Genomic DNA, 12,125 nt, shown 5'->3' on the forward strand with positions numbered 1-12,125 from the left:
TACCTATGCATATGTACTGTCAAAAAAAAATCTTATAATTACAAAATTAATTTTAAAAAAAGAAACAAAAAATAATAATAATATTGGCAAGAGAGAGAAAGGCCAAGTTGTGAAGAGCTTTAAATGCCAGAGAACTTTATATTTAATTTTAAAACTGATAGGGAGCCACTAATATTTGGCAGCTAGATGACTTATGGATAGAAACCTGGAAAACAAGCAAGCAAAAAACAAAAAAAAGGGTGAAAACACTATGCTTTGATACACATTCAGCCTCCCTAGTTTTCTCTTTGGATGCAGATATTGGAAAAATCTTCTTATTCTAAGATCTGCAAAATCACTACTTTTTCCTCTCATATTAACCTCTATTTACTTGTCTATTTAAATAGAAGCAGCTAGTTTGCAAAACGATTAGTGCACTGGACTTGGGATCAGAAAGACCTGAGTTCAAATCCTCATTTACCAGTGGTATGACTCTGAGCAAGTAACTTTGATGTAAATTGTGTCCCCTTTGACTTTTGGGGAGCCCTGAGGCTTTGTACCCCTTTTTTTGGGGGGAAGTTCCTGAGTCTCAAACTCTCCTCTGAAAGAGGCCCACCTTTAGGGAGTCCAATTGGGTAGTCTCATTCAGTTGGGGATCAAGGCAAGGTTTATGGTTGCACCTTCTATTGAGTTGAAGATTAGTCTCAAACCACTCCCACTAGCTCAAACTCCCAAAATAAGTAATCTCTTTTCAACTGGAGATCTAGGCCCAGGGCATTGTCAATAATTGAGTGAATCTCATTCAATTTTGAATTGAAGCCTGAGTCTCAGATGGCTAATAAAAGACAACTCTGAACCCCAAATCTTTGCAGAAGTCCTAAACAGGATTATGCTTGCCAAGGAAGCTGCCTTCTTAGCAATCTGTCCTGCCAGGACTTTTTTCCCACTGGTGAAGATAGTCTCTTCTCAGTGTTAACCTTTGTTATCTTCCTAACAGGATCTTTTTGCCACACTAATCTGTCTTCCTAGCAAGCTGGCTTCTCAGTGCCAACAAATCTCTTTTGCCACATAGATTTCGGGTTTGCGAATTCTTTGGAATAGGACCTGTGCCGTTAAATGTTAAATATGTTAAAGTATAAATTAAATACAATGTCCAAACAGTTGTTTTACTGTACAAAAAGAATTGGACTTTGAAATAGTGTACAATTAGCTTGTGAGGAAAATCAAAAATGCAGGTGGACAAAATTGCAGGGATTGGGAATTCTATGTAGTGGTCAGTTCTCTCATCTTTAAAATGAAGGTGTTTCAGATGTCTTCAAGCTCTGCATCTATGATCTTGTAGTCCAGAGATATTCTCCATTAAAAAAAATCTTCCAACGTATTAGGCTTTTTTTTTTTCTAGGCTCACATTTCATGGGGACCAGTGTCATCTCAGGCTCACCATCTATTGTCCCTCTATTCATGACCAACATAACTCCTGTTTAGATCATACTCTTTTTTGAATAACTGTTTTTGCCACTTTCCACAGCTGTCAAATGGAGATAATTACCTTACCTTCCCGCAGTTTTGTGAGTATCAAATGAGATAATATTTATAAAACTCTTAATGAAGTGCCATCCCTTCCTCCTTTCCTTGTTTCTTTTCTTCCTCCCTCCCTTTTTACTCTTCTTTTCTTCCCTTCCTTCTTCTTTCTCTCCTTTTCCCTCCTTCCTTCACTTCTTTTCCTTTTTTCCCTCCCCTTCTTCTTTCCCTTTCTTTTTCTTCCCTCTTTTCCTTTTTTTATCTCCTCTCTTTTTTCTCCCTCTTTTTCATCTCTCTTTCCCTCACTTCCTTTATCTTTCTTTCCTCCTTTCATTTCCTCCCTTTTCCCCTTCATTATTTTTCATTTTCCCTCCCTACTTTCTTCCCTCTTTTCTTTCTTCCCTCTTTCTTCCCTCCTTTCTCTTTCTCTTTTTCTTCATCCCTTCCTCCTTCTATTTCTTCTTTGTTTTTCCCTTTTTATACTTATTATATCCCTTAAGAGAGGGCAGGAACTGTTGTTTTGGTATTTGTATACATTGTGATTAACATATATGCCCCCTCACAGGCCTTGATAAATAGTTGTTGAATTATTTGAAATAATCCCTGATTAAACTCAGTTCCATGATCTAGGGGATATTTGTATCTAAAAGCACATACAAAATTTCAAAAGGATATACAAAAGGATTACATCTCACTGATGTAATTAAATTACTTTTATTAGGAGTTTGGACATCCCAAGAAAGGTAGTCCTTAAATTCTCTTTTTTTCTGGAAAATGAATCTAGTTTATTTCTGTTATATAGGATGCTAATTCTTGGTTTCAGATATACAATTTATCATTTTAAGGGGATAAATTAGAAGACTTTTCAATAAAACCAGAGGAGAAATAAGGATGTCCATTGTCACTATTTCTCTTTGACATGGTACTAGAAATGTTAGCTTCAGCAATGTGTAGAAAAAGTAAGTGCAGAAACAATCATAGATAAAGAAGAACAAAATTATCATTTATTGCAGATGATATGATGCACTTGAAAGACCCTTGAGAATCAATTTAAAAATTAATTTAATCAATTAAAAATTTCAGTAACATCAAAAACAAATCTACACATAATCAGCATAGCTGTATAATACTAATGGGAAAAAGAGGGAAAGTTTTAATTAGGTAAGAATCTATCTACCGGTAAATATGCAGAGCACTTTACAAATAATATTATCTCATTTGATCCTTACAACAACCTTGGGAGGAATGTGCTAATATTATCCCCATTTTACAATTGAAGAAACTAAGGCAAGCAGAGGTTAAATGATCTGCTCAGAGTCATACAACCATTAAGTGTTTGAAGCTGAATTTCAACTTAGATTTTCCAGAATGTAGGTCCAATGCTCTATCCACTTTGTGCCACCAGCTGCCTTATAAAAAAACCCCGTCAAAAATAGAAAGAGAAATCCCATTTAATAATACTATAGAATAACTTGTGATTCACTTGCCAATTTTGAGGTACTACTTAATACTCAACAGACTGGCAAAGATGATGACCTCCCTCAAAAAAGAAAATGACAAATGTTGGAGGGGCTGTGGGAAAATTGGCATGTTAGTGTACTGTTCTATGAATGGGGACAACCATTCTGGAAAGCAATTTGGAATTATACACAAAAAGTTATTAAACAGTGTATATCCTTTGATCCAGCTATATTCAAAAGATTATTTTAAATGAGGAAAAAATATTTAAAGCAGCTCTTTATTTGTAATAAAAACAAAAACAAAAACAAAAAAACCCTGGAAACTAAAGGAATACCAGTTAATTGAAGATGGGCAGAATAAGTTGTTCTATGAATACTGTAGAGGGCTGCAGATAGTGGGGGAACTCTGGGTAAGGTATAAGACCCTTCAGCCCAGAGGGAATCTGCTGATAGTGTCTGGTTTGGCTCCCCTTCTCCCTTTGGTGCTCTCACCTTTCCTGAGAAGTCAAGGAGGGCATGACCACCTGTATTCTACTTGAAGCAAGGCATATTTACAATAAAGATGCATTTACATATCAATAGCAGGGTGCTTATAGTTAGCACTTACTCAGTGTGATGTGATGATATAATGGTTCTCTAATTGGCATACTTAGTGTGTACTGTAATAATGTAATCATAACAAGGTATTTAAGAGCTGAGAGGACTGGAAATAAGGTACTCCATCTTTGACCAGCCTCATGGGTCTCCTGCCTTCATCACTCTTCCACTAAGATCAAGGATTTGGGCCCTAGACATAGCAGCTGGACTGGTTTGATTGACAGGTTCAGTGGGGAAGTACCTGGGACCTGGAAATAGGGTAAGTACAAAAACAGACAAAAGGGAAGATTTGGTAAGGGCTAAATTAGTCACTTTCATTTTTCTGCCGAAATGGGGCAAATACTAAGAAAAGAGCCTTTCCCACCACAAGGGGAGTATGTAGCATGCATAGTTAGATGAATAAAGAAGCAAGGTTTGTTGGTAACTCAGAAGTAGATCACTGGACTCTTAAATATATTAGAGTGCATGTCTCCTTGGCTCCCTAAGGAAGAAAAATTAGAGCCAGAGACGTGGAAAATAGTAGGAGAGCAACTAATTGAATATATTACCAAGCTAGGGGTCCTGATTCAATTCCTGAGGAAACATTCCTTATGTACAATATAATACAATTGGCTTTAAAGAATCTCACAAGTTTTAAAGAAAAGGAAACATTTTAATGTGGACAGCCAGACAAGGAAGTGTGAGGAGAAAGAGCAGGAAGGGGATGGTACTGACAAAGCAGCTGGAAGGTAAGGAGAGTTGGGCGGGAAAAGAGTTAAGTACCTTAAGGACAGTGCAGATGAGCTTAAGGGGTGTGGTGCTCCTCACTTTAACAGCTCAGTTACACCTGAGCAGGCATTCTTAGGGCATTGCCCATCTCCTGACCCTCCTCCCTCAACTTTGACTTCATGGGTAGAGGGAGGAGGGGGAGGGGGAGAGGTAGTGACACCATCAGCACCATCCATGCAGCAGTTTTGCCCCTCCATGTCACCATTACAAGAGGGATTAGTTAAAGCTAAAGAGGAAGGACAAGATACATCTGGCTTGAGAATAGAAGCATACTCTGTGTTTGAAGAGCTTGACTGCTCAGGTCAAGCCAGGGGAAGATACTCCTTTTAATTTGGAAATTATCAAAGACTAAAAACTTCTTACTGGGGCTCTTCTCCCTTTCCTTCTGTTGAGGGCGGTAGCCCCTTGATATTCCTTGTTTGATCTCCAACTTCTTTTGGGACTTGGACCTTTGATACAAGATCTGGTCAAACTAGTTTGGGCTATCTGAGCTGGCTGGGGTTTTACAGCCCCCATTCTAATCTGCTCAGATAGACCAAATGGCATCAGGAAATTCCTTTTTGGGAAGAGACTTCTGTCTGTCCCCAAAAGATAACAAGAGAATCCTTATCTTATTTACATCACTGCATAAAGGAGAAAACTCAAAAATCTTCTCTTTGCAAAAATGGCCTTGTACCATGCAGCCATTTTGCCCACCGGCTCTCTCCGGTGTTTCCATTCTAATCAATAAAGACTATGTTTCCATACAGCATTAAGTAGCAAATTCCTTTGCTGCCGAACCTGCCATTGGTTACTTTGGGGAAGGAAGAAGAGAGAGAAAGGAACTGACCCATCTCTGTTTAGACCACAGTTTACTCCTCATCATTTACACCTCATCACTTCCACTCAGATTACCAAAGGAACTCTGGGAAGATCCTACTCATGAACAGTTCTCAGGTGCTGCTGCTTCTTTGTTTCTTGTGATTCTTGTGTCCCACACTCCGGTGCCATATGTTGTGATACGGGATCCACCTCTAGACCTTGCTCCTGGAGGTCTAACTCAGACCTGTAGAAATATGAAGGACAGAATTGTTGTATTATAAGAAATGAGGAAATGGATGATTTAAAAAAGACATGAAATAACTTGTATAAAGTGACACTGTATGAAAGGACCAGAAACAGGAGCATAATTCATACCATAATAGCAATATTATAAAAGTTAATAATTTTGAAGACTTTTATATTGAAGAATGAAATGAATAGAATTAGAGCAATTCATACAATTACAGCAATTTATATAATTATAGAAGGAAAAAGACATGGAGGGAAGGGAAGGGAGAAGGAAAGGAAGGAAGGAGAGAGGGAAGGGGGAAAGAAACAAGCAAGGGAGGAAGAAAGGATAAGAAAGAAGGGAAAGAAGAAAGGATAAAAGAAAGGAGGAAAAGCCATAAGATCTCTGATCCATATAACCACTATCATGTTACTAGAAGAGGGACAATACTATTTTGCCCCTGCCTGACTGAGAATTGATCTCAAAGTACAGAATGAAACATATTTTGTTCAACATGACTAATGAAAACATTTGTATTACATGACTTGGCATATCTGTTATGAGGATTTTGGTTTTGGTTTTAGTTTTTCTCAATGGGTAGTGTGAGAGAGAAAGAAAATTGATTTCTGTTCATTAAAAAAAATATATTTAGGGGTTTTTGCCTAGGTTCACTTTCACAGTTGACCTGAGATACTGTGCATAATTTTCTGTTCTTTTCACATAGATGCTCTAAAATATGGGCTGTCAAAATACACGATATTTTGAAAGATGTCTTCCATGAAATAGTTTATTAATTGGAATCATAAATCATAGATTGAGAAAAATGATTCCTAACCTTGGCACCCCTTGGTAAGGTGCCCCTATAGAAGGAAGGAGGTGGTAAAAATGATAAAGGGATGGTTTCAAAGAAACTTGGGAAACTTGAAGAATGATGCAGAGCACTATGATTAGAAGTAGGACAATAATTTCTATGATAACAACATTGTTAAGATAAACAACTTTGAAAGACTTAAAAACTCTAATCAACATAAAGAGCATTTCAAGAAGACTAGTGATGAAATATGTTATCCATAACCTAACAGCCAAGGGATTGACTTTCATATATCTGGGACTACAAACAATGATATCTATGTAATCTTGATTTTGTATAAGACTCAGCTTAAATATTCCAATACTAAAAGACAATTCTTGCTAGATTCTTGTAACATTTATTTTTTAATCTCATCTTACTCCTTGTCTAAATATTTACTAAGTTGATTTTTATTTCCCTTTAGTGACGTCTTTGACTGTTTTGTTCTTATCTTTTCCTCGCACATTTTTAATCTCCTAAATCTCAGAGCAAAGGACATTTGCACTGAGCCCCAAAAGAAACAGTTTTCCCCCCTTATTTCTTATTAAAATTTAGTAACTTAAGAACACTTGAGTAAGCTCACACTAACTCCTAGTAAACAGCATAATTAGGTTACTGGAGAGACATTAAAGTCAAATATACAGGACAGGGAGAGAACATGAAGTAACATTTAAGAATTACTAGTAATTGATATTGTTAATCTATTATATTAAAATCGATTATACTAAAAATATAATATTAAAATCATACATATTTGCTTCTCTAAAAATGAATTTTAAAAGTCACAGCATGGTGTGGTGGATAGAAAATAGAGCCTAAGAGTCCAAAGTTCTAAGTTTGAATTCTGAATTTACATATATTGACTGTGTAACTCTGGACAAGTTGCTTAACTTCTCATGTTCCAGGTAAGGTACACAGGATAGGGGAGAATTTCTTCACTAGAAGTTTCCTATAACAATAAAAATCACAGGGCTAGTTCAAAATAAATTTTAAAAATGGGGGGGAAAAACCTTCAAATATAATTCCCCAACTGACCCATTGTTTGAATTTAAGACAAATCTGCCCTAACCTAATATTTTGTTGTGATATTCTAAGACATCTATAGTTACTTCAAAGGCAGTCTCCAAATTATTTTTTTAAAAAGCTTTTACAAAAAGGATATTTAGAGCAGGAGCAGGAGATCATTATATACTTCAACAACAATACTATATAAAGCTCAACTCTGATGGACGTGGCTCTCTTTAACAATGAGATGAACCAAATCACTTCCAATAGAGCAGTAATGAACTGAATCAGTTACACCCAGTGAAAGAACTCTGGGAGATAACTATGAACCACTACATAGAATTCCCAATCCCTCTGATTTTGTCCGCCTGCATTTTTTATTTCCTTCACAGGCTAATTGTACACTATTTCAAAGTCTGATTCTTTTTGTACAGCAAAACAACTGTTTGGACATGTATACATATATTGTATTTAATTTATACTCTAACATATTTAACATGTATTGGTCAATCTGCCATCTGGGGGAGGGGATGGGGGGAAGGAGGGGAAAAATTAGAACAAAAGGTTTTGCAATTGTCAATGCATAAAAATTACCCATGCATATATCTGGTAAATAAAAAGCTATTAAAAGATACAAAAGAGATATTTACTAATGTATAGCAAGATCAAAAATATGGCCCCCACCCAAGGGCACACTATCCACTCTCTATGTATAGTTCCTGGACAGAGTGGACTCAAATCTAACATGCAGATTTTTTCCCCCCTACAGATATATAAGAAAGAATAAGTCAAGGTTTCTTGCCATTCTGCAATGGGTAGGGTTGGCTTTTGAATGGCTGCTGCACTTCCAGCCTGGGTGAACTAGGGAGACCCAGTCTCAAAAATTTTTAAAAATTAATCCAGCATCAAAAACACACAAACAGAATTTTAGAAACTGGTAAAGTGGTTTCACCAAAATATTTTATTTTATAAATGGATATTGGAAAATAAAACTTTTTTTCTATTTTTTTAGTCAGTATACATTTATTAAGTTCTTACTGCATACCAAACACTGTGCTAAGCAAGGAGGATATGAATTTAAAAAAAAAAAAAAAAAGACAGCCCCTGTCCTTAAGGAATTTATAATTCATTGAGGAAAGAGAGTACACAAAAGCTAAAAGGTGGTGGGAACAGTAATTGGCGTCTATCAAAGAAATCTCAAGACTGCAATCAGGATCTGTCTGAGGAGATGAAGACCAATTTCCCTTCTTAAATGGAAGGTTTCTAGTACATTCCTGGAGAGATGTGTTGTGAGGCTTATTGCTAATTTGGGTAATGAAATGTAAGAAGACGAACACCTTTTGTCTATATATCATTTACCTTTCCTAGTACATTACTTCACCCTCCCCATCCAGAGAGCCATGTTTTAAAACAAAGAAGGGGAGAGGAAGGAAGGAGAGGAAGAGAAACGGAAGTGGGGAAAGGAAGAGGGAGGAGGCATTAGAGCAAATGAATCAATGCATAGAAAAAACCCTGACATTTTAAGTAGTGTTTCATACCCAGAGTCCCCTATCTTTGTAAGAAATCAGTCAGTGGGATGAAGAGATGCTTCCTCATGTCTTTTCTTTGAAATCTATGGAAGTGATTATTTTTTCAAATTCAAACTAATTAACTTTTGGAAACTCTGAAATGATAAAATTCTATGGATCAATATTTTGTCTGCCACTTTGTGGTCTTGAATTATAGTGCTTGGTCTAATAAACTTTAGTCAAGACATTGGATGTATAAACAGAAAAAAATTTATTCAGTACTTACTATTGCCATACACCGTATTAATCACTAAGATGAAAATCGATTTTTTTTTTTGTCCTCAAGCAGCTTACATTCTAATAATAAGTAATGGTGTGCTGTAGTCAGCTGCTATTGGCTCAACAATGATAAGATTTCCAGTGTAAAAATAAATTTTCATTTTCACTTTGGAAAACAGAAACATTATAAATTGTTTTGTCGATTGCCTAGACTTATTAATGTAACGGGCAAAGTGTTAATAATGACAATTAAACTTAAAAGTATGTTTATGAGATACATCTTTTAAAAAATCTATAGAGAAGAGGTGTTTTATTCAAAGAAGTTTTTGATAAACTGTTTCAATAGGTTTAGAATGAAAAGGATCAACTCATTTTAGAGACTGGGAAACTGAAGCTTAGAAGTTTTAAGTAGATTTGCATAAAATCTCTTGAGTAGTAAGTTCATCTATGTGTCACATTGTAGAAACTGATGGGCTTGGAGTCAGGAAGATCTGAGTTCAAATCTATACTCAGACAATAGCTATGTGACCCTGTTAAGTTCAAGTCACTTAACCCTGTTTGCCTCAGTTTCCTTATCTGTCAAATAGACTGCCAATAGATCTGTCAAACTAGAGAAAGAAATGGCAAACCATGCCTGTATCTTTGCTAAGAAAACTCCAAATGGGATCACAAAGATTCAGACATGACTGAATAGCAATAAAAACAACATGAAATGCAATTATTCTCATTTTATAAAGGAGGAAACAGGCAGAGGTTATATGATTTGCCCAAGTTATTCCATTCCTGCCCTATAGCTATTGAATGTCTCTCAAGAAAATCACATGATCAGAAAGAGCAGGAGAGGGCATTACCCAAGGGTTTACATTCATAGAGAACTATGGAAGTTCAGGGGTCTAAAGAAAATAATGAGTGAAACATTAACATGACAAACCAGGCAAAAAAGTGATTATAAGAGGCAAGCAAAAGCAGAGAAGATGATAAAAGCTACTTACAACAATCTTCCATTACTTGAATTCTACAAGTTGATAATTGATGGTTATAAATATCCAAATGGCCCTTGGAAGAAAAATGTTCTCTACCTCTCTTCTAAAGATGGAGCTTGCAAGAAAAAAAAAAAAGCAGACCCTAGGGAAAATGCTTCCAACTCCATGCGTTACTATAACTTTGCTTATCCAACGGTATAGTCATTATTATCTAAGTTTGGGCTCTCCAGACTTACTCTGTTCTTATCATGCAAGTCCTGTTCCTCCCTTGAGCTCCATGCCTTTCCAAAAATTGCACTTTTCATTCTTTTCTCCACCAGAGAAAAAGAGAGGAAAAATAAAATATATTAAGCTCTAGTCCTTGAAATTTCAAATGTCAAACAATTGCTTATTGGTAACATTTATCTTTTATCTTTTGACTCTTCTTTTCTTCTCTATTTTAATAAATTATATATTTCCACAATCCATATAATTCTCCTAAGAAGAGGGGTTCTTAACTTTGTGTGTCATTGATATCTTGGATAGCATGTAAAAACTATGGATCCCTTCAGATTATGGTTTGTTGCCTAGACTCATAATAAAAAGAAGCAGTAAATTTCATTTAGAGGTTATATAGTTGGCTTTTTTCCTCATCCAAGTTCTTCTAAAATCTTTCTAGAGACCCTTGAGAGATATATATGGATCCCAACTTGAGAACTCATCTTAATAATCATACTATCAACTATGAGTGTTGAATCATATTTGATCACAGTAATTTAAAGGATGTGAGATAAAGAAATCTATGTTTTGAAAAAAAGGAAAGGCCAGTCAGGAAGAATAACTAAGAACAGCCCGTGTCTGATTATATCAAGTGAAGGGAATGGGAGGAAGGTTCTTAACATGTTAGGTGAAACCCATGGGCAGTTAATGGGAGGACAGGAACTAGAGTAGAATGGGCATTAGTATGGGCAGGCATGAGGGCAAGGGAGTAGAGCGTTGTTGCTATCTGCATCCCTGGAGATGAGTCAAGAGACCATGATGAAGTCAAGGTGGTTTACTGGAAACAGAAGAAATCTAATTTTCCAGCGACAGTGTTCCATTCTCTGAGAAAGTCTTCCATGCTCTGGTACACTTTTCTGGCCCCAAGTTCCACACTATCCAATGGACCACCTAACTGCCCTTCTTTCCTATAACTTAGTTTACACTGGCATTCTCACTTAATGTCCCTAAATAGCCTTAATATAATGGTATTAATTCCTGTCTTAGACTGTGGGATAGGATGTAGGAGCAAAGAAAAGTTTAGAAAATATTTCAAGCCAGTGAATCTGGATTCATTTGCTAACTCTACTACTTGTTTGGCCTTTGAATTTAACCTCGCTGAATCTGTTTCCTAATTCATAGGGTGTTGAAATAAAGGTATGATCCCTGAAGTCCCTACCAGTTCTAAACTTATCATAAAATAATAGCTCATATGCATATAAAGCTTCACCTAACAAAGCATTTATCTAACTGCTGCTTTGTGAAAAAAAGTTATCATCGATATTTTACAGATAAAGAAATTGAGACCTAGGGAGGTTAGGACTAGAAACAGAAGCTAGAAAGTGTCAAAAATCACACTAGAACCCCATCCAGAGGCAACATGGCATGATGAAAAGAGCACCGAGCTGGGAATCAGAAACCAGGTTTGTCATTCACAGCCAACAAGCACTTATTAAATGCTTGCCGTGTGTCAGGCACTTTAAATACAAAATACATAATGCATATTATATATAATTTCATTATATGTTTATTTTTAGTATTTATTTTATTGTATATTATTTTAAAATTTATATCACATATTTATATATGCATATATGCACATAGATGTGTATAAATAATGTAGACATAAATTATATACAATGCATAGAGAGAAGCATTAGGAGGTGGGGGAATCAGGAAAGGCTTCATGCAAAAGTGAATGTTTGAGAGTTGAAGAGAAGGATTTGTTGAAGCAAAGGGAGGAGGAAATGCATCCCTCCTGACTCAAGTTCTATAGTACAAAACTTGAGAACTATTATATATAGTAATGAGGCTTATTTTCCTATATGGATTACAGAAATGAGCCAAAGCAGTTGATAAAAAAGTCAAAGATTGCCTCTGGTTAGTGCATAAAAGGAAGACTTAGGT

At 36.0% G+C, this 12,125-nt stretch overlaps 1 protein-coding gene across 1 annotated transcript in view; it reads right to left on the reverse strand.

Annotated features, from left to right (window-relative positions):
* The window catches only part of CENPU (centromere protein U), a 72,828-nt gene extending 62,733 nt beyond the window's left edge, over positions 1–10,095 (reverse strand). Inside the window, exons 1-2 of the mRNA XM_074273542.1 lie at positions 9,990–10,095; positions 5,220–5,370 (exon numbers count right to left, since the gene is read on the reverse strand). Of these exons, the coding sequence (XP_074129643.1) occupies positions 5,220–5,248 (29 nt within the window). The 5' untranslated portion in view covers positions 5,249–5,370; positions 9,990–10,095. The remainder of the gene's footprint in view (positions 1–5,219; positions 5,371–9,989) is intronic.
* Between the last annotated feature and the right edge of the window lie 2,030 nt (positions 10,096–12,125).

This window comes from Sminthopsis crassicaudata, chromosome 6, assembly GCF_048593235.1.
Source record: "Sminthopsis crassicaudata isolate SCR6 chromosome 6, ASM4859323v1, whole genome shotgun sequence".
Taxonomy (NCBI): Eukaryota; Metazoa; Chordata; class Mammalia; order Dasyuromorphia; family Dasyuridae; genus Sminthopsis; species Sminthopsis crassicaudata.